The sequence below is a fragment of the Battus philenor genome, unplaced genomic scaffold (genome assembly GCF_028537555.1).
Source record: "Battus philenor isolate CCGP_79_NKW_IND1 unplaced genomic scaffold, ilBatPhil1.0.hap1 SCAF_17, whole genome shotgun sequence".
NCBI lineage: Eukaryota > Metazoa > Arthropoda > Insecta > Lepidoptera > Papilionidae > Battus > Battus philenor.
Genome location: NW_027181679.1, coordinates 3381019 through 3404711, shown reverse-complemented (window position 1 = coordinate 3404711; position 23693 = coordinate 3381019). Strand labels below are relative to the sequence as shown.

Genomic DNA, 23693 nt, shown 5'->3' with positions numbered 1-23693 from the left:
ACAAAGAAGGTTTTAGAAAATAGGCACCGATGTCCTTTGCGTACCATAATATCACAATGCAATTGCCATCCCACCAGCCAAGATTGGCGATTGGTATATCCCCCCATAGATATCTTAGGGGTTGGCTTATGGCTTGGAGTGGGTGTATATGGGCTGAAACGACGATACACTTTTAAATCGTCGATTAGTTTAACATTATTTACATAAGAATTTACAACCGGCTCAAAATGATGATCTATTTACAAAAGCCGTCCAGAAACCTAATAGTTGCAGTTTTTAATGAATTTTTACTATTTTCGATATAAATAAGCCAACAAACCAAGATCAATACATGTCGATAAACTAAAAACTCTTGAAGACTGCACTAAGATTTACGCAAACTAAGAAAGGGAAGTTCTTGGATATCTCAAGGAACTTTATTAAGTATAAAAAGAAACCTACCGCATCAATGTTGAAACCAGTTACAGGTGTTTGTTCTTCGCATACTCCGTCTAATATTACAGGTCCACCGTTATTATCGGGGTAGTAGAAACAGTTCTCTTCGGTGTGTCCACGTTCGACGAAATATTGCTGACGAAGGACTTGAACATTAGCCATGGCGTTATTTATGGCTTGATTTGCATCTGAAGTTAAGCTTGGCTGTCTACTGAGCTTCCAGGTTGTCACTGTTGCAATACAATAGATTTTTCATTAAATATTATGTTGTTAAAAGAAATTTAAAACCACAACACAGTAATGTATAAATTTAAGGATAAAAACTATGAACAGTGTAATAAGTCCAAAAATTATTTATTCAACTAACGGTTTATTTATCTTTTATTGACGTCAAGTTGAATCTATCACCTGTTCGGATGATAAATTCGTCACGTCCGAGAACAGGCAAAGAAATGCAGCGACACTTTATATATGTATGTGGAGTTAATATAGGTGTGAAAGTCATTTACAATGTAGTAATTTGAATAGCGGTGGTCCAACGGTAAAGGAACGACACGTGCGGTCGTAGGTCCCGGGTTTGACTTCAGAGATACAATTTTAAATCATCCACATTTTGTTCATTTCCAAGTTCAAGTTTCCAAGGGAGTGTTCTCTGCGTACTATGCTGTGATAGTCAATCCATCTCCCAAGGGTGTGGATTATGGTATATCCTTCGACAGATATTTCTGGAAGAGCACTATGACTTGCAGTATGATTCGATTTTTAAAGTGCACCATATTGCGCATAAAAAGATTTGCTCGATGTAGACGCATTATTTTTTAAATACGAAATTAAATATATTTATGTACAGTATTCGTTTTTCACGTCAGCGTTGTTATGAATAATATTTATTTTATATATGGATTTCAAAAGAATATAATTTAACGTTAGAGAGCAAAATTCATTCATGTTACCTACCTCTCTGATATTCGTTTTCATTTTCGCATGAGTAGACTAAGGCGTAGTTAAAATAATCCGTGGCCAAAACCCAGTATGGAGTGCTAATGGTTTCTGAAAAAAGAAAAATAGTATTTTAATATATGAGTAGGGCTTAAATGGCATTAGTTGGGAATCAAATGCTATAATAAACATATTTTTTTTGTAAAACTATTTTACCTATTTATTGTTTAACCTATTTTTTGGATGTTCAAAAAACCCGACGGTAATGGAGGGACTGCTTTATGTTCCGGTCAAAGAGACCAATCGTGTCGTCCGAGACAAAACTTTGTTGATAACCTTAACTAATCTAATTGTATATAAGCGTGTATTGTATAAAAAAAAAAGTAAAAAAATGAAGGTTTGGATAAAGAACGTTATAAAAACCAAAAATTAAAAATATGGAAAGTATAAGTTCCTGTCCAAATAATAAAATGGTAAACCGAGGGCCTCTAAAAGCCGGAGCTATAAAAAAAACCTAACCTAATCATTCTGACCGCAGGTTGCACTTTGCTCATATATCTTTCTAAACGAAGAGATTGCTTCTTATTTGATCCTAGATAAATAAAAAATCAAGGGAGAATTTGTGCTTTGACAAAAATTGACGAAAAGAATGTGCTTTGTTTTGAATGAATTTAGAAAATTAAACACTATGAAACAGTCATTACCTTTATAATTGTTGCTTGCGCCCGGTTAACGGAAAAGAATCCGTATATTTATTTTTACACTAATATTTGTCAACTTTTTTTTGTCAGTGTTTAATCATAATTTTGAATGTAACAATAATAGATTATTTATGCAAATATTAATTTCTATTTATTAATAATGATGCTGTCAATAAGAAATTTTAAAAATAGCCATGAAAGTCACATAAAAAAAAACTAACTAGAAGAGCTTTAAAATTTAAAAAAAATATATTTTTCTTTATCCAAAATTCAATTGTTTCAGAAATAATGCATAACATTAGGTTAATTAAGAAAGAAAAAAATTTTCAAAATTCGAAGTGTTATATACAAAAAAATATTGTTATTTCCTATCTGTCACTAAGATTTTATTGCCAGAAATTATTCGCCTTAATAAAAAAATAATTAATGTAACGTATTTCAGATTGTCTAATCGTTTTATACAGAGTTATTGGAAATAGCTGTATAAGCTTGAAAGCTTTTTGCTGGCTAATAAGCTATGTATTCTCGTCTTTAAAGTTTTTACATATATGTTAACGAAGCTTTTGTGTCCTTCCATGGACAATAAACGAAAACTATGTCTTTAAGGCAAATACACCGCGGAGAAAAAATATTTTTAGTACAGTTTTTGAGAATCATTGAACTAAGCTGTGGAAATCCAGACGAATAGTTTGTTATTAAATAAATAAAATAATAAACAGGGAAATAAATAATTACCATTAGTGCCAGCGATGGGGAAAGTTACAGTAAATTTAGCAGAGCCATCTGTTGAAGCAGGAACAGCGTTAGCTAATATGGTGTCCAATCTTTGGCCAACAACTTGAGTGTTCAACACCTCCACACCGTTGGGGGTGAGAGTGTAAGTCGCGGTGGGGCAAGTTCCCCCTTGGAATCCTTGTGGGTAGCTTTCAACGTCATACCAACGACCCATATACTAAAACCGAACACATTAATAAAATAAACTAATAACTTTATTTAATTTAATTTTTATTACGAGCTGATACACAGCTTGGATAGGCATTCCACTGAATAGACCGACTAGATAGCCAAATTCGCGGGACGTCACTAAATACAGGCAGCGCAGGACCGTTAACAGTAACGATCTTTGAATAAAACTCATGCCTTATAGTGAGCGTCTATCAGCTGATATAATCATGATTAAATAATTGATCTAATGGCGGCCTATAGTCAGTTATTAAAAATGCAGTGAATGATCGTAATTCAATACTCAAGTCTGCTTTACCAGTTAAAGATCTACTTTCAAACACAACGGTTAACTAGTAACAACTTGAATGATTAAAATTGTATTAAGAATGACGAGATCCGTAGACGATTGTCAATAATCTACTTAGCCACGCAGATCTTATGTGACCTTTTGATTCTAGACTTAAGACCATGAACCGTCAGGCGTAGTATAGCACGTCCAAGCACAAGGTGGATTGACTAGTTCTATAAGAATTGTATAAGAAAGTATTATGTTAAGCAATGGATGTCCTGCAACTGAATTGATGATGATAATGATGATGAATGGTTAAAAGGTAACGCCTCGGACGAGGCAAGCGGATAATATCGTGGAGAAATGTTTTTTTATTACCTAATAAATATGATATTCAATTATACGCCATGTACTTGAGTGTTAGATTTGTTGTTATTTTGCTTATATCATTAATTTTACCAACTATTTTTATTATAATTGAATTTAAATCATAAATAAAGAATAATATGTGTGAGTATTTTTGTGAGAATTCCTTATAATAAATTTGGAATCTCAACTGACACGTTTAAAATCATCACGTTCCGGTATTTATTTTAATTATAAAAAGTGAAAACTTAGGTCGTTTTATTTTATTTAATAAATTTTATCCATGTTACTTTTATTTGCTCGCTCTTTCTTCTTTTTGCATTCTTCTTATAATCATTCGTACTTCATGTTTCTTTCTACATTTCTTCAACCTTTATTTTTCATTCGATATCTTAAATTCCTCACCTCATTCCTCAGTTTAACATTTCTTTATTTTATTTTAAACATTTTGTTCGGATAGCCAATTTATAAGCTTGCACCCACCTAGCGGCACTCGGGCCCCTATCTATTTACCATTTATATATAATACTATAATATTCAAAGTACTATCCACATAATACTAATATTTACAGTGACCATTAGTGTAATGAGAAAAATGGGTTGAGAACCTAAATTGATAGAAAGGGATCAGAAAGAGTTCCTCCTGTAATGGTATCCTTTACTTTAAAGCTACGAGGTTTCCAAACATGTCCTGATCTACATATAAACCAAGACGAGTACGTATCTTTTTCGATTATTTTTCCTTTATCTTAATACAGTAGAATTACTTATTTTATTACTTATTTTTAAGGTCTAATTTATCACTAAAAAATCTTATTTACGATTTTTTATGGTTCATGATAATACATGGAAATATGTTGTTACAATAGCACGTAAAGAATACATTATTAATATACTATACCATTGTAAGGTTGAAGTTCCTAACGACGGGAATGCTTTCGTCACATTGTCCCCGGAATCGGACAGAGGTGGTCGGATTCGGTGTGGGATAGTAGAAACAGCTGTTGTCATTGTGTTCAATCCTCTGGTAGTAGCGGTTATCCAGAACATTGATATTACTAATCAGCCGATCTATATTTATTACGGCATCATTTGATAACTGTCTCGTACGGCTTAATTTCCAGCTCCATACTAAAACATGTTTTAAATATGTCATATCGATATAGATTATAAACACCCATTGTAAATTTAATACTTTTTTTTTTAAATTAGGAAAATAAAATGTAGTAAAGAACGAAAGCATAATAATAAATTAAACAAGGTCTATACCTCTTCGTCTTTCTGGGTTAATATTAACACAAGTGTAAACTAAAGCGTAGGAATCATAGTCTGTATCCAAAATCCAATATTCCGCGGGCTCAGGACCTGGAATAAAAAAAAAAAACAATGTGTCAATAGTGACTAAATAAAGGAAAGACTTAATTAAAAATGACATACAGACAATCGTAAGTTTGTATAGATATATTCATTGAAATTTTGAATAAAAGAGCGGACTTGATGCTTTAATTCTCTAGCTGGTTATCAACTATAAAAAACTCAGTTTTTACTCAGTTGCGTAGATTATTTCGACAAGAAGTAAAGAAAATGCTAAAATTCTTTATAACAAAAACCTAGCAGTATAAATTCTCAATATACTTGTATATATCTATCACATTTAGATTAATTTGTTTGGAGATAGTTGAAATAGCTTTCGAGCTTTTCGGTTTTTATAATTTTTAAACAGGACATTATAAGATAGTCGAATGCTTTGAATTTTAAAAGAAAAAATATTTATCTAATGAACTTACTGGTGGGGAAAGAGACAAGTAATTTTCCAGAACTGTCATTTGTCGCTAATACAGCAGATCCAATCATTGTGTCTAAAGTTTGATTGATGACTTGTGTGTTGTAAACGTCGACTGTTCCGTTTGGTGTCAATGTGTACGTGGCTTCATTGCACGCCCCCGATTGGAAGTCCGAGGCATAGCTTTCAATCAATCGCCAGCGACCTGCGTACTGGAATTACCAAGAACTACACTAACAAATTGTAGCTTAAAGCAAGCTTAAAACTAATGTTTTAGTCCTACCGAAACCGCTGTACCGCGCCTAAGGGTTTCGCGGTGGGGGGAGGGGCCAAAAGAAGATGACCATTAACATTACGACTGGTTATCGTCCCGTTTCTTTGCGTATACCTAAGACGCGGAACAGCGGTTTTTTCAAATATAAAACCCTGAGAAGCTATTCTATCGCCTGAATAAAATTTATATGGTGACCCTTCTATTATACTTTCGTGACCGTGTTAATGTGACGATCATTAGATGGTCAATGTAAAAAAAATTAAGATACGTTTACACACGGTAACTTTTTTAATGCAAGTAACAGTTTTTTTCTAATCTAATTCAAAAATTCTTCTTTATCGCTGTCAGTGTATAGGTTTCTTATATTAATAATAACATTTTTAGTCATTATCTCATTGTTATGGTCAAAGTCATTTCTTTTTGGTTTTATGACCTTCAAAAGATGTTTAATTCAATTTATACAATTGACACTAAATTTTTAAAATAACTTATATATAAAATATATATATTTATTTTCAGTCATTTCAATGGTTTTATAGTTCTTTTTAGAACGTATCTCTATACCAGAACTCATATAAATTTTAACAGATTAAATTCAGTGTAGTTTTTAATTTTCTTTCGGTTCGCAATATTTTGTTTCATGGATGAATGGAATGTTGTTCTAATGGCTTTAAGGAATATTTTTTTTTGTCGAGTCAAATTAGTTAGCAACATATAGAATTAGTTCTATCTACATGAAATCTACCAGGCCTCTTCTTTTTTCCTCGGCGATTAAAGATGTGTAATAGTTTAGTAGCTATGAGGTAAGCGCTGCTAATAGAAGCTCCTTAAGGGCGTAAGGCACGGTATCTATCTAATAAAACTTCGCTTTAAATAAGTATAATTGCTGACCTCAAATAAAGGACGATGGTATGTATTTATCAATTTTAAACGGTATCGGAGTAGTTCAAATTACTTACTCTAACGGGATCAAAGTTTCTCACTACTGGAATGTCTCTGTCACATTGTCCGGGGAACTCTATGGGCGAACCCGGTTGTAAATCTGGTAAATAGAAGCACGAATTGTCCGATTGGTCAATATTTTCGTAGTACATGTTGTCTAAAACTGTAATGTTTGCAATGGCGTTATTGATAGCTGTGTTAGCAACTGTTGACAGTTGCTTTGTTCTACTGAGTTTCCAACTGTAGACTGCTCTAGAATCTCCTTCTAGATTAACACAACTGTAGGCCAATGCGTAGCTTGTATAATCCGTATTTATAATCCAGAATGGGATTTCGGTTACTGAAACAAAAAAAAAATTAAAAATATTTAACTATTTATATAGCACATGTTAATCTGTTTTTTTATTATGTACACGTCGTTAATAATTTAAATAGTAGTGTACAAAATCGACATAATTTAATTTTTTATTCTAAATAGATGCCTATTTAGCCAACAATAAAAAATATGCAATTAGTTACGTACAAATATTACAAAATTAAATTTTTTTGCCTATTATAAAACTTATACAGCGCCAGCTATAATAACGAAATGATATAAATAAAACAGAACAGAATGATTACAAATCGGCTGTCCTAATATTAATAAGATGCGTGGAATCTATGTTAAAATAATAGCCCAGATTTCGTACTTTTGCACTCTGTCAGAGTCTTCAAAACTGTCGAACTTAGCTATTTTGCACATAATTATTGTAAATATTGTTTATTCTGATAAAAAGGTCGCGTAGTCCTAGATTAGGTTTTTATAGGGAACATCTCCATTTGTATTCTCAGGTTAATAAAGTGATGTAAATTTTTAGTAAAAAAAATTGTTGTTATTAAGTCCGAAATTATATGGCTGTTAAAAAAGGTTGTCTGTGTGCTTATGTGAAATTCCAGCTGATTTATTGGCAAGGCATCTAGTGTATGCAGCGACTTAATATCAAGGCCTCAGAGACTTGATATATCTATACAAAATTTTTTTATAATAAAAATAACTATATTTGTTAAGCAATATTGAAATAAAGTAAAGAAAACTAACTTCTCGGTGTAAAGAACTAGAAACTTGGTGTCATGACTCCCCCAAACTTGCCAAAAATCAATTTATTCTATGGGCCTATTAATGCTACATAACGCTGATAACAGGTGGACACAAAGAGTTATAAAATGGACGGGACCACGAAGTACCAGAACGAGAGGTAGACCTTTCAAGTTGCAAAAGATAGAGAAAAATGGAAAGCTTTTACCCTGAGGTGGTCCATACAAACTTAGTACAAAATTATCAAAACTATCATTTAAAATTACTAATTTTAAGTCATTTGTATGGAATGAAATAAAGCTTAATTATTACTATTATTATCAATGCTACAAATGTTTTAACAATATAAATGAATTTAGTGATAGAATAAACAGGTTTAAATTTAATTATTTGATTAATTATAAAAAAAAACAGTTGGACTATTCCACTCCGAATTAAGGAACTAGGTTTCCGAGGGTTCCGAGTTTTGTGATCACTAAAAAATTTTTCAAATTATAATAAGATTTTTATATACATTTTGTTTAATGTATGTATACTCTTCGTTCATTTCGATAGGAGTTCGAATTTGAATTTGAAATTTCTAGAATGTTTTTACATAAAAATATTGTGGCTGTAATGGCCAGTTATACGGTTTGTGAACGCTAAATACTTGTTAAATTTATTACATGATAATTTAGAGACGTATTGTAGGAGTATATTCTTATACTACAAAACAGTTATCTACAAAAAGGCCTATAGAACGATATCTTTGAATAACTTACAATTGGAGCCTTGCGTGAGGGTGATCAATAGTCTTCCGCTAGAATCGGTCGAGTTCAACCTGGCAACACTATTTGTGGTGAACAACGTTTGATTAAGAACATTTAACGACTGCAGATTCAATGTGTTATCAACTCCAGGTGAGTATTGATGATTGATACACTGACCAGTTTGCTGTTCTTTGGGATACGCTTGAATTTCATGCCAAATGCCCTGGAACTAAAGTAGATTTTACAATGCACACGTCCAATTATGAAGAATGTATTAAAATGTGAACATGTATGGAATTAGTGATTTTACCTGAGTTAAGTTGAAGTTAGGAACGGCTTGGATGCCTTCATCGCATTGCCCAGGGAACACAACTGGCACTCCAGGTTGAGGTTCAGGGAAGTAGAAGCAACCTTCTGGACTCTGGTCTGTTTGTTGGTAGTAACGTGAATCAAGTACTTGTTCTCTATTTATCACGCTATTGATTGTTGCGTTAGCGCTGGCTGTTAGTTGTTTAGTCCTGCTCAGTTTCCAGCTGGTAACTGGAATAAATTTTTACTTGTAAACATATTTGACATTATTTATCATCTGTTGAACACAGGCTTCCTTCATATATTTTCCATAGAACCGATAAGAATCGGACATAATCCAGCGTCTTCCGACGACATTAACGAAGTAGTCTGTGAACTTTGTGGGTGAACATTGTTTAAGATTTATTTCATTATAATTGATTGGCATTACATGGGGTTTTATTATAAAAGCATAATGTTGCTACAGAGGAGTTACTCATTTTATTTAGTGCAGTAGTGTTCATAATAACCACTGATTGTCTTTAATTTATATTAATCATATATTCTTTTAAGTTTACCATTTCTATGCTAATTTAATATTATGTTAATTTATATACATGTAATTTAATACTTTTAATGTGCAACGAAAATGTAACCACATGTAAATAAAAATGAATTGCAAACAAAACAATAACTGTAAAAAAATATTGCAAAACTAAGGAATTAAGATGAATGGATGCATCGTGCGGAAATAAAATAAGGTGTGAAAAAATTATTAAACGAAAAGAAATGTCCCTGTCCTTTCACAAGATAGGGGAAATAAAGCCCCTAATAACAGGGGATATAAAAAACCACGTGTAAACAAATCTTTATTATAATATTGTATATAAATAAAATATTTTGTAACTTGAAATTCATTACCTTGTTTGTATTCTTTGTTTACATTTCTGCATGAATACACCAACGCATACGACGTGTAGTCAGTGCTTAGTACCCAATAATCGGTTGTGATTGTTACTGGAATTATAAAAGTTGTTATATCAAAGTGAAATCGTACATCATAATCATTTCAGCCTTATGACATCGGCTGCTGGGTATAGGCCTCCCCTAGAATCTTCCAAGAGAACCAGTTTGAAACGGCCCACATCTGTCGTTCTTCTGATCATAATAAAGTCGTCTGTAAGGTTACCGATACGTGGTCTCCACACCAGAATGTTTAAAGCTCCAACGGCCATTTCTGCGCGATATGTGGCATACCCTCTGCCACTTCAAATAGCCAATTCGCAGGACCATGACGGTGACTTTTATTCGTCATTATATATCCTCATTGCTGAACGAGCATAGCTCTGTCCTTGTCTCGTTGAAGGACTGTGAGCTTGCTTATGAAGCCCATAATGAGAGATCACGAGATCTTGCAAAATGTTGTTTTAAATACACGTGTGTACATGTTATACTATATAATTTACTTACGATTTGTACCAGCGACTGGGAAAGTGACAACGATTTTAGCACTATCGTTCGGGTCGCTCGTGAGTGTTGCGGTTCCTCTGATTGTTTCCAGGCGCTCCTGTACCACTTGCGTATTTAATACGTCGACAACGTTGCCGTTTAGTTCGTAGTAAGCGTTGCTACAAGTGCCACCTTGGAATTCAGTAGGGTAAGATTCGATATCGTACCATTGTCCCAAATACTGTAAATATATGCAAAAAGACGCTTTTAAAATAAATTTCATAATACTAGTGCAGGATTTTAGATTTATTTTTAGAAAAAAACTTTTACAAAATCCTATTGTAATGTAAAGTATTTTTGAAGCGATAACTAAGCGGTTTGAGAATATTTTAAAAGTGACGAAGAAATAAAACAACCTGTCTAAGTTTGTCAATTTAAGTTAAAAGATGTAATTACAGGGGAACTCAGTAGTATTCTAATTTCTCTCAAATTAGGCTCTTATAGAATTCTTCTCATGATATACATAAGTCTTAACAGCCTATAGAGGCCAACCGCAAAGCAAAGGCCTTTCCCAAAGATATCTATCGGGAGATATACCATAATCGCCTCGCTTGGCGGGCGGGTTGGCGATCGCAGTGTGGCGTCTTTTGGAAACTTTTTTTGTCGCACCCACGACCTACTATCGCAAGTTTTAGTCTTTACCGCTAAGCTATCATCGCTCTACATATAATAAAATAAACCAAAATAAAGGTTATGTAGGTAATTACCCCGGTTAGATTGAAGTTGGTCACAACGGTCATGTTTTGGTCACACTGGCCGCGGAATAGCACGGGTTTGCCAGGGCTAGGTTCGGGGTAATAGAAGCAAGCCGCATCAGATTGTGTGATGCGCACGTAATATCTATCGTTCAATACGTTCACTCTGTTGATGACTTGGTTGATGCTGTTTATAGCGTTCGTACTGAGCTGCCTGTCCCGGCTTAATTTCCAACTCCAAACTGAAAACAGTATTTATTAGTTCCTTTCTATCTACTATACTTAAAGTTACATACACTTGCTAACAAGCGAGTCCCGAGATGCATGAAATGGGACCTTGGTGTCACATTTTAATCCAAAAAAAATGGTTTTGTTAATAGAAAACGATTTTCGAGTAATGCCTGAACAACACGTTGTTAACACACTTTATAAAGGCATTTAACTATCTGTAGCTCTTGGGTAGCGACTTGAAATGAAATAAAGCAGAAAGTAATATTATACTATAATATTTGAGTAAAAGTCTTACATTTATTGTTTGTATAAATAAATTTTAGCTGTATATAAATACAAAAAAAATCGCTGTCACGACTTGCAGCAGGGAGAAGAAAGATCCGTATCAAATAGCGGCAATAAATATTATATGGATACAAATTAGATTTAATAAAAAAATCACACTTGTTAACCGATGAATCCCAACCGACGATATAATTTAAGGGAAAGGTGAACAATAATTTTATTGCTAGATGGTGCCATTCGAGTCTCGCTATCGCGATTCCAGCCAGCATTTGTAGCAATTCAATACATTATTCAACTTAAAGTGATGATAAACTTGAGACTATTCAAAATTTTACAATTTTAGCCTGGGCAAAAATATGAGGTAATATCTGATTTAGCTGCCTGTACTCCCGAAGTAGACCCCGAGTTTGTTACTGCAGATGTTAGGGCTAACCTAATCCTTACCCATTTCCAATCTGATGAAGTTTTTTTTGCCAACAGGCAAACGGTATATGTTAGTTACAAGAAAAGTAGCTATGTATTTAGTCTTTCTATGTATCTTAAATACATAAAAAAAGGTATAAATGAAAGGAAAAAAAATGGTGTTACCTCTCCGGCGTTGATTGTCCAAGTTTTTGCAACTATAAACTAATGCGTAGTTATCGTAATCGGTATCCAAGATCCAGTATTCAGATGGCTCCGGCGCTGAAACATTTTAATTATTAATTTATTCATACAATTATCTGCGTAGGATCATAGGATCATATAAAGTCTCCTTTTAGTAAAGTAAAATCAAATTTAATACCCCTAAAAAGCTATCTTTTTCTTTGAAGTTGCGTTGTTTCCAAAAGCTTTATGATCTAAGAAAGGATCACAACAAACTCAAACGCGTTTTTTCTGTGGTCACTTTCACAACATTTTTAATACATTAGTTAAAGCAATTCATTTTCAAGGTCAATTATTAGTTAAAAACGTTAAAAACAATTGAATTGCATTTTTAAATGTTTTAGTTTCAACTTCTTATTTTTCTTACAAGATAATTTAGAAACATGACATAAGAGTGCATTGTAATACAATACGCCTGGAGAAAGGTATAAAAATCATAGCTTCGGAATAATAATTCGCGAAATATTACAGATTTTGGTCAAAATACATTTAAAAAGGATTAGTACATAAGATTCTTACCGCTCGGGAATGTGACAAGCAATTTCGCACTTCCATCGGTTGTAGCCAGTACAGCATTACCGTTTTCACTTTGCAGCTCTTGGTTCACGACTTGCGTGTTAATGACGTCAACAGTCGAGTTTGGCAGAAGTGTGTAGTTGGCTTCATTACAGGCACCGAATTGGAAATCGGATTGGTACGTCTCGATCATACGCCATCTCCCCATGTACTGGAAAGCATAACTTTGTAATTATTTCTAATAATACCGCTATAACGAATACTACTATCTACTACTACTATTATTAAGAGTATTACTACGCCACTATTACTAAGTCGTAGTTAATCAATCATGTCAGCCGATAGACGCTCTCTGCAATCATAGCATAGGTCACTATCAAAAATCGCCACAATAACCCGTCCTGCGCTGCCCGCTTTCAGCAATTCCCCGCGACCTTAACTGTGTCCGCTTGAGGGGGGAGGGGGTATCTACCCACATCATGTCTACCGTGGTCATCACTCAAGACCCTTGCAGTCCCAACAATCATCGGTTGCATAAGCGATGTGTTAATACTGCTGCCACTGTTGCATCGACCACTACCACTATGACTATTGCTACCACTACTACTACTAATTTGAAGTAAAATTATTATTTAATTTACTTAAATTATTAGTCCTGTGGTCTTATAAATAAATTAATAAGTAGGCAAATAATTTTATTAATAGATCGTCACAGAGCACGTCTTGATCCTCGATAGGAATGCTTCTACAAAATTCAAGATTCTCTAAGCATTATCTAAGTCTTCAAAGACATCTTGATGTGTCAGTATATCGATAGAAATCTCTTATATATGTTCATAGATATTATTTACTCAAAAACTGTTCATACATAAAAATGCGTTTCTATTAGTTTCGTTCTTTCTGTTAAGCCTACGTTAATACTTGTTTTTTAAACCAAAGAAACTAATATATGAAAATTGTTGCCTATTTTTAAGATCACTTGTTACATTTGAACTCTTGAAATATACAGATTGTAGATGCCATAAACGACATTTAACTTACCCTAACAGGGTTGAAATTTCTCACGACCTCAATGTTGACGTCACATTGTCCAGGGAATATGACAGGTTGAGTCGGACCAAGATCGGGTAGATAGAAGCAAGCCTGGTCGGTTTGTGCAATGTTTTCGTAATATATGTTATCCAAAACTGTTATGTTTGCGATTGCGCTGTTGATGGCCGTGTTAGCAGCGGCAGACAGCTGTTTAGTTCTGCTGAGTTTCCAACTGTAGACTGAACCAAAAAAAAAAATTAAGAAGCCAAAAGGGAAACTTGGCAATCATTATTATTTCAGCCGTACGACATGCACAGCTGGGTAAAGCCTATGCACATTTCAAGTGGACGTTCAACGCTGCGCTAGGATTGTGATTTGTACTTCTAAACCTTAAGGCCGAAATTTGACGAGATAAAAAAAAACACTATAAATGTTTTAACTGGACAAAGTGTGTTCAAATACTAGAAAGTGATATTTAAAAATGATTACGCTATAAATATAAAATTGATTTATAAAACAAAAAATAAATTATATAAAATCATTGAAAATAATTTATAATGAAGAAATATTATAGAGCAGAGATACAAGATAGGGTATATAAAGTATTTAATCATATCTTACCAGCCCTGAAGTCTGGATCTCGGTTCACGCAACTATATGCCAAAGCGTAATCGGTGTAGTCTGTGTTTAGAATCCAAAACGGAATTTGAATAGCTGGAAACCAAAAAGAAGATAGATTATTGATTTTTGTTTTAAAAGTGTATGCAATTATATACGAAGTAAAGACATTTTTCTTTCAAATTCATTTGCTACTTTATGTGAAGGTACGATAATAAAATTATTTGCGGTATTCACTTGCATACGTCGTGAGAAGTATATATAATAGTAACAAATCTGATTTAGCACCCATAGGGTAGTATAGAACGATAAATGATGGAAAAACAGATCAGGTCTTAAATATTTGTTCTTCAGCGAGGTAAAGATGGCAGAACACTGTCAGAAAGGCCATGTAATGTCGCCTCATGATGACGAATACTCTAACAAGACGCTGTTTGCAATCCTCTGGAAACTTGTTAATAATCAGTGTCAATCAAATCCAATTCATGCACAAAGTTTGAATTAAATAAGATTCCGGGAATAGAACTGCTAGGCTGTAACTTCACAAGTTTAAGATCATAGTGTCAAAAATAAATTAAGTTGTAAATACTTACGTTCATTGCCTTCGGTGAGTGTAATTAGTAGTCTTCCGCTAGAGTCTGTAGTGTTGACCACGCTGTTAGTAGTTCTCAAAGTTTCATTGAGAACATTCAACGATTCAAGATTGAAAGTGTTTGTGGACGGATTTAATCTGTATTGATGATTGATACATTGTCCTGATTGTTGGTCTTTAGGATACGCTTGAATTTCATACCAAACACCTTCGAACTGCCAAATTAAAAATACAGTTTAAAATTATTGTAAGCCATTTCATTACTTTTGAATAATGAATACTGGAAGAATGATTATCGTTTATTTTAGTTATTTGAAATTATCATACTATATCATATTATAATTAAAAGTATCTTTATTTTACTAGGCATATACACGCATTTTTGTATCATTAATTATTTTATTACACACATTATAAAACACACACACACATACATTATAAAAATGTTTACGTACTTTGTCTGTGGAACACCACAACCTTCTAGCTAAATTATGCAGTTGCTTTTTAAAAATTTAAAAATGTTTGATATATAAATTACAATATTGATACTGCTAATGAGATAACTGACCAATGATAATATATGCTATTTAATATCCTAAGCTATAATTAATATGAAAAAGATCACATATCATCTCTAATTGAACTAAGGTTTAGTTTCGCATTTTTATTGCCAGTAGATGGATTTAAAATGTAAATATTACAATGTAATATACGAATAATTTGATCTATAAATATATCGTCAACGTAAATTTGAAATATATCATTTTTCAAATACAAATTCAAAATATTTTTACTCAAATAGGCATTTATAAGAATCGTTAATTATTTTAACATTATAAGAAATTCAATTAATGCTCTTTTTAAATGAAATTTAACAATTTTTGACATAAAATGTGTAAAATGTAAACCAAACATTTTGATTAACCAAAAACTCTTGAAAGCTATATACTTTTAATTTTAGGTTTATAACAAAGAAAAGAAAGGTCTAAGATCTATTATTACCCTGCTTAGGTTAAAGTTGGGAATTGCTGCTATTGTGTCGTCACATTGTCCAGGGAAAACGACAGGTACTCCTGGCTGCGGTTCTGGATAATAGAAACAGCCATCCGTGCTTTGATCCCTTGTAACATAGTAGCGCTGATCTAATACGGGTACATTACTTGCAGCTGTGTTGATAGCGGCCGCTGCTTGAGCTGTGAGTTGCTTAGTTCTGCTGAGTTTCCAACTCGAAACTGAAGAACAGTAAAAAGGTATATACATTAGTAAATGCTTTTGGAAATTTACATTCTTATTTAACATACTTTTAGTTAACATAAAAATAGGTTCATTCTGAAGAAATTCAATTTGAAATAAAATTCAAAATCTCTTTATTTTTACAGTATACGATTAGTAAGTTACCACTGGCTCAGAACGCTGTTTTACAAAGAAAAGCCTGAGAGAAACTCAACAGTTGCTCATTATAAAATGGATTTTATATTTTAGGAAATTAAATAATTTAAACAAATCAACTAAAAGCTATTTAATGCTATTATATGACATATGATTTTACATAATGCTACAATATACTTTTAATTTTAGATTTAAAACTAAGAATAGGATGGTCTAAGGCAGGGATGACCAACGTGCGGCCCGGTAACATGTTTATATGGCCCACAAATCATTTCGGAATTTAATTTATTTTTGTAATATAATTATACAATATAAATGGTACATATTGTTACAAAATTATTTATATTATAATAAAAATAAACGTACTAAACCTAAAGAATTAATCAAAAATGATCACCGATCAATGCTCTACCTTAACAATTCCCGCTGATATTGATCAGCTTGTGTCAAAATAACATTGTCAAAATTTTGTCATAATAATTATAACTGAAATTTATTTTTTATTTATTTTGATGTTTGTTTTGCATTGGAATTTATTTATATAAAATTTTATTCATTAATTGTTTATTATATATTGTTTATTATAAATAAAGTATTGTAAATAAAAAAGTAAAAAAAATTATTGTCCCGTTGATTAAAAAGGTTGTTCACCCCTGGTCAAAGATATGTTGCATAATATAAGCGTGAACTCAGACCCATGGAAAATTTGTTAACTCTTTGTATAAACAATATATCATTATCAATGTATTAAAAAATAGTGATGATCAAAAATAACAGAATATTAAACAAACCTATTGATATTTGTATAGTAAAAAATACGTATTTGTTTTCTACTTTAGACATTAAATAACGTTAAGGTTTTTATATATATATATATATTTTTTCTATGAGGGGTCTACTTTTGTAACAATATTTCCAGAGTAAACTGTGATAGCATTAAATAATGATTGAGGAACATACTAGTAATTTTAATTAGTGTAGTAATAAAATATAAAGTTATATAGCGAGCAGAACAGATGGAGTGGAGGACCCACAAAGTGGAGAAACGAACTTCTTAAGATCATTGGAAGATGCTGAATGCAGACCGCTTCTTAACAGTCATAGTAAAAATATATCAGGGAGGCTTATATCTAGCAGTGGAAGTCGCTGAAATCATAATAAAGTATTCAGTTTCATTCTGTTTGCATACTTGAGATTTGTAAAAAATATTCACCTTGTCTGTATTCTTCGTCAATATTGAGGCAGCTATACACGAGAGCATATGAACTATAATCCGTGGCCAAAACCCAGTATTCAGTTGTTATAGTTTCTGAAACACAAAAAAAATGAAATTCCTTATATATAAATTATCGTATAAAAATATTTTAGGTTTCATTGAAATACGAATGCTTGATGCCGAAAATTCAAATTTAAAGAATTTTTATTTTCGACGTACCATGGGACTACTACCTGTTTCGATAATATATGGCTCAGATCTGAGGAAAACAGGCGAAACATATTTTTAATATTTTAATAATATAGGTTTAAGTATATTAACGTCATTATCAAGGTATGCTTTGTTTTAATAAGTCGTTTACGCTGTAGTAGGCACTAGCATACAAAACCCTTTGACGTTTTTTTAACACGTTCACTGCGGCTTGAGGCCGATTCAGCTTCATGGTAGACTTTGCACTGGTGCGGCGCGTAAAACTCGTGTTTTCTCTCTAGTGCGGCGGCTGTTTACACTCAACCGTATGAGATATGACAAAGACAAATATAGCTTTCTTTATGTCTGCGAAACATTGACTCAATATTGTAAAAAAAATGATTGAAGCATGAGGCAGAAAAGGCCTCAACCGCACTACTAGGAAGTTCAGCTTGAGGCTGATTCGACCTCAGCCGCACCAGCTGAAAGTTCTACAACATTGGGCCCGCAGTGAACGTGTTAAATATGCACGTTATCTGGAAGCCTATTGTAAAAGAGAATACATTGTCTAATGAAAGATTAGCTAACTCTATAGAGTCAAGCGTTTGGTACACAAAATGTTTTTTTTAAACCGTAATGTCACTGATACTCTAATGATATATTTATAAAACATGTTTGAACTAAGAAAAGGAATGTCTGTGATATAATATACAAAGTATTACTACTGAAATTTTTTTTAATTGTGTTTATATAATATTTTCGTGTGAACTTACGATTTGTTCCGACGATTGGGAAAGTAACATCGAGTTTTGCACTGCCGTCAGTTGAGTTTTGTAACGCAGCTACGCCTCTAATTGTATCGAGTCGTTGATTTATAACTTGCGTATTAAATACATCTACAGCTCCGTCTACTATTTCGTATCGGGCGTTGGGACATGTTCCCATTTGGAACGGTGTCGGGTAAGATTCGATGTCGTGCCACAGATTCATGTACTGTAAACATTAAAGTTTTTACATTTATAAAAAATTTACAAATATTTAATATGAAACAAATATCTGTTTACACAAAAACCATGAATTTGAATTATAGTTATACAATAAAATTACATTTAGATTGTACACACACACACACGTACACACACACGCGCGCGCGCGCGCGCGCACACACACACACACACACAGGGGTCCAAGTTAGTTAGTAGTTAGCTCGTGGTAAATCTAGTCTGGCCAAGCTGATCTAAGTTGGCTATCTATTTGAAGAAATCAAGACACGCACACATATATATATATATATATATATATATAGTAACGGTAGTATGAGTATATACATATATATAGTATATATAGTATGTATATAAGTGACATTTATTCGATAAATGTTTACCATTTAATAGGTATTGCTGTAGAAATTTCGAGAATTCAGTGGGCAATAGATTTTTTGCTTATTTATAACTATTATTATATGTTTCATTAATAAAGTCATATATGCGATGGGAAGGAGTCTACTAAACATACAAAGACAAAATCTAATAAGAAATACAGAAAAAAGGAAAACAACAAAAATAATAAAAGCTTTTGAATGTTATCAAAAACAAAAATGGAATTAGGCGGGTCATATTGCACGCATAAACAAAAAAAAATGGACACCAAGGGTAACTACCTGGAAACTATCAACAAATAAAGAATTAAGAGGTAGACCAAAGGAAAAATGGATAATATAAAAAGAAAAGCTGGAGAAAACTAGATCACTAATGCAAAACAGATGTAAACAGACAGATGTAAAGCAATACGGAGGAGGCCTTCACCCGTAGAGGGGTCCATAATGATTTATGATTAATAATGAATATTGATCTTAATTCTTTTTAATTTATTTACCATTTAAAATGTGTAAACATTGAAATTATTTATTATGATTGCAATTAATATTTAATGATTATTAATAGTAATATTTTTTCCTTACGGAAATAAAGATGCTGTAATAATAATAATTATGAATTATCGTTTAGCGGGTATTTGACCATAAATCAATTTGTAATTTGTGTGTGTACTGTATAATTATTAATATTATAATAAGATAAACATAATGTACCTGTGCAGCGTCAAATCCGGTAACGACTCTAATGTCCGGATCACATTGTCCGCGAAAAACGACCGGATTGCCATCGGGCTCTGGATAATAGAAGCAACCATCATCCGACTGGTTAACAATTTCATAAAAGCGATTGTTTAGAACGTCCACTTCGTTGATGACCTGATTGATTCTTGTTATTGCGTTAGCTGTCAAGTCCCTCGTACGACTGAGCTTCCAACTGAAAACTTTACGTGAACATTTATTAATATTTCATGTACCTTTATACATTATAGCTTATTTTTCAAGTATACTTGTGAATGCTCCATATTACTGGCCACTATGGCTGCAGTATTTTTTAGAATTAAATTATTTTTGCGCGTTTGAATTCAGATTTGAACGCCATTTTGAATTCGGACGCTATCAGTGAGAAGGACTCTCCCATTGTATTTTTATTCAAAATCGTGTATTATATACAAAGAGTTTTCTAATAAATTTTCGTTAAATAAATTAAATTAATCTATTGCATGTTTATTTAAAAGAATTACGAAGGTGCTTATTGTAAAATCGAACACTGTTGCGTTCTAAAGAGTTATTGTCTTTATTGGTTATATTTTTTGACACTATTTCAAATATGGAATGTTTTCTAAAATGTCTGAAATGTATTTTAAATCATATTTTAGTCAATTAAGTCCATGTTGTAGACGATAAAATCTTAAAATGTTAGTTATTGTGTATAAAAAAACGTTATTTATTTATAGTTGAAGTTAAAAATACCTCTTTGTTGTTCATCATTGATATTCCTACAGGCGTATACCAATGCGTAAGAGTCGTAGTCTGTATCCAAAACCCAATAGTCCGCGGGTGTTGTACCTGTAATGAAAACGTTTTTTGTACACTTTATTGATTTTATAATAAACTTTATTAGTCATGTTAGATATTATAACGGTAGTAAGTAGTCAAGAGTCGTTAGTCGTTAAGAGTGATGTGATGATTATTTTTTTTTAATTTGAATGCGAGATATCTAACTTCGGTTTTTATTGGTTACATTGAAAATTTAACTACTAAATCAAATCAAGAATGAGGAAATCTGTGAATGATCAAAAGATGCCTGCATAGTCCAGCTGATTGCCAATTTAAAGTGTCATTGGGCATGTCATTTAATATGCAGAAGAGATTACAGCTGGGCATTAAAGTTCAGGAGTGTGGGCAAGGTCGTCGATAGAAGAAGCTGTATCCAGGTTGATTACAACCGGTCCCACTTTAAATCTATAGAGGAGGCCTAAGTCTTGCAGTGGATGTGTTACGGCTGAAATTGTAATTATGATGGAGAAAGTACTTTCGCTAGTGATGTAATTAAATTCGTTAAGCATTCCGATTTGTTTTGAGATTTTGTAAACGGGCCAAAACATTACGAAAACTGTAATAAAATAATGATGAATATAAAATGATAAACAGAAGAACTCACTTCCTGGAAAGTATACGTGCAATTTCGCACTATCATCTGTCGATGCAACTGTTGCATACCCATTAACTGTGTCCAGAGTTTGATTTATAACTTGAGTATTGAATACTTCGACGACACCACTGCTGTTTAAAGTGTAGGTCGCGTCGTTACAAGTACCGGTTTGAGCTTCGGCGGGATAACTCTCGATTAGACGCCAGCGACCACCGTACTGAAAATTTCAGAAAGTTGTCGTTATTCTTAAAACTACTAAAGTAATGTAAGAGAGGCGGATGATGGTGTGAAAAGATACGCAATTGACAGTCGAACATATGAGATGAGTGATTTTCTTAACACTAAAAGTATTTATAAATAATTAAAGCGTTCCATTTTCCTACTACGTAGACTGTGGTTAGAGCGTGGGCGAACCGAGGTTGGATCCCGATCCCCCCTTGGCTCGTAGCTCATAAACACTACACAGCTCTACTCGGGTACAGAGTTTTACTACGTGCCGACGACTTCGTGCATCTAGAACGCACCAATCTAGCTTTGTTTATTTTTAAGTTCACCCTTCTATTGTGGCTATTACGATAGATCTGGAAAGTGGGAGTGTCTATGTAAGCATTCAAAGAGGATTTTAGTAAAAACAAACCCATAACTAGCTATGTGTACTTGAGTAGAATAAACTAATACTGAATATAAATTTTAGATATATATTAGATTGGCTTTGTCGGATTCAGAGCTTGTAGGTCCGAAGAATCTTCGAAGCAATAATCGATTTTGCAAGTTTGTCACAGGGTTCGCGACTCTCCGATCCGAATAATCGATATTTGTTTGAGTTGCTGATGTATCAGGCAGTGTACAAATGATAGCGCCTTGTCAAAACTACTGGCGCCATCTAGTGCGGAATAGAGAAACTTCATATGTTTTGTGGTGACATTTTTTATTATAGTAGTAAATTATACCGGCATAATTTTTTTTATAATGTAATAGATTATACCTCCTATCGAGATGATATACTCTGTTCAAAAAAGTCTCATACCTGAGAAGATCAAGACAGAAACTCAGAGGGACTATATATACGTGTATGCACTATATATATATAAATATTTAATTTTAAGGAATACAACTATGTATTTATTTATCATTCAAATAGCCTGGATGTTGGATACATATTGCCTCTTAAATCGTTTATAGTAAAATAGCCATTAGTACAGAATAGTCTTTGACATTTTTTTTTAACTAAGAAAGCGACTAATATGTAGCTACTTCCGCTATGTAGCAATAGTCGTGCAATGAAGTGACAAACACCGAGCGAGTCTGACTCGGTGTTTGTCATTGGTCGGTGTAACATCTCTTGAGGATGCCCCGTGGAGGGGTGAAACACATGTAGAGTAAATTAACAGTGGTAGTTGTGTTTTGCATTGTTTACCGCACTCGCATTTATTAGCAGGCGGTGCACTACTGCTGCATAGCGGAAGTAGCTATGTATTAGTCTCTTTCTTATTTAGAATGGGCTTCCGCGGGGTAACGCCTGAATCTATTAGATTTTTTTTAATTTTACCGGTCCTATGGAAAGATTAGAGATTAGTTAAATTTTTCTGACCATTTTCTAAGATTCTGTTATAAGTGCGTACACATTGTTAATAGGTTTAAAAGTTGAGTCGTATGTATACTTGTTAGTACAATTCTTACCCCAGTTAGTGGTAATTAAGAAGAAAGAATATATTTTTTTAATTACAATTATTAAGAATCTGTTTATTAAAATTTACTTACTCTTGAAACGTTGAAGTTTTGAATAACTGTAATATTTGGATCGCATTGTCCTGGCAATATGATAGGTTGTCCCGGCGGGATGTCAGGTAAGTAGAAGCAAGCCCGATCTGATTGATCGATGTTATTATAGTATCTGTCATCTAGCACGATGTTGTTTGAAGTAACGTTGTTTATGGCGACATTAGCTGCATTAGATAACTGTTTTGTGCGGCTGAGTTTCCAACTGAAAACTGATAAGACAATTTTGTTGATTATTTCGAAGCATAGCCTTTCATACATAAGCCCTTGAACTAAATTCCATATCAAAATGTTGCAATCTAGTCTGCAAATAATCAGATAAAGAAAAGCAAAACTACGTATTTGTTAATTTTTTTTTCTCTTATAGAGAAGTCCATCTATTGGTTCTCTGAAATTTACGTCTAGCGGCAAAACCCCCATTTGTACTTCATCTTTTGTCTATGTAACTTCAACTTGAATCTTTATATTTTATCGTTTGCTCGTTAACTTGTGTGTCGCAACCGACACCAGAGCAACCTTATTGTTGTTAACTTCGGAAGTCTAGTAACGGATAAAGAGCCTTCTTGCACGATATTTTTCCACAGGTTTGTAAAAACCTATGTAACTTTGAAAGTACAAGCTTTCCCTAGCAGCGTTCCGTAAAAACATCCCACAGTTTTACACAGAAGTCTTTTGTTTCGATTA

The 23693-nt window shown here is 33.1% G+C and overlaps 1 protein-coding gene across 1 annotated transcript in view; it reads right to left on the bottom strand.

Moving 5' to 3' along the window:
- LOC137920075 (uncharacterized) overlaps window positions 1-23693 on the bottom strand; it is a 49528-nt gene that overhangs the window by 8902 nt on the left and 16933 nt on the right. The window contains exons 13-36 of the mRNA XM_068763306.1: window positions 22992-23221; window positions 21240-21447; window positions 20549-20644; window positions 19793-20019; window positions 18477-18696; window positions 17512-17607; window positions 15912-16141; window positions 14911-15124; window positions 14321-14413; window positions 13709-13938; window positions 12671-12878; window positions 12095-12190; window positions 11003-11232; window positions 10257-10476; window positions 9708-9803; window positions 8809-9038; window positions 8511-8727; window positions 6692-7014; window positions 5463-5670; window positions 4945-5040; window positions 4577-4806; window positions 2811-3027; window positions 1393-1485; window positions 442-665 (exon numbers count right to left, since the gene is read on the bottom strand). Coding sequence (XP_068619407.1) covers window positions 442-665; window positions 1393-1485; window positions 2811-3027; window positions 4577-4806; window positions 4945-5040; window positions 5463-5670; window positions 6692-7014; window positions 8511-8727; window positions 8809-9038; window positions 9708-9803; window positions 10257-10476; window positions 11003-11232; window positions 12095-12190; window positions 12671-12878; window positions 13709-13938; window positions 14321-14413; window positions 14911-15124; window positions 15912-16141; window positions 17512-17607; window positions 18477-18696; window positions 19793-20019; window positions 20549-20644; window positions 21240-21447; window positions 22992-23221 — 4532 coding nt within the window. The remainder of the gene's footprint in view (window positions 1-441; window positions 666-1392; window positions 1486-2810; window positions 3028-4576; window positions 4807-4944; window positions 5041-5462; window positions 5671-6691; window positions 7015-8510; window positions 8728-8808; window positions 9039-9707; window positions 9804-10256; window positions 10477-11002; window positions 11233-12094; window positions 12191-12670; window positions 12879-13708; window positions 13939-14320; window positions 14414-14910; window positions 15125-15911; window positions 16142-17511; window positions 17608-18476; window positions 18697-19792; window positions 20020-20548; window positions 20645-21239; window positions 21448-22991; window positions 23222-23693) is intronic.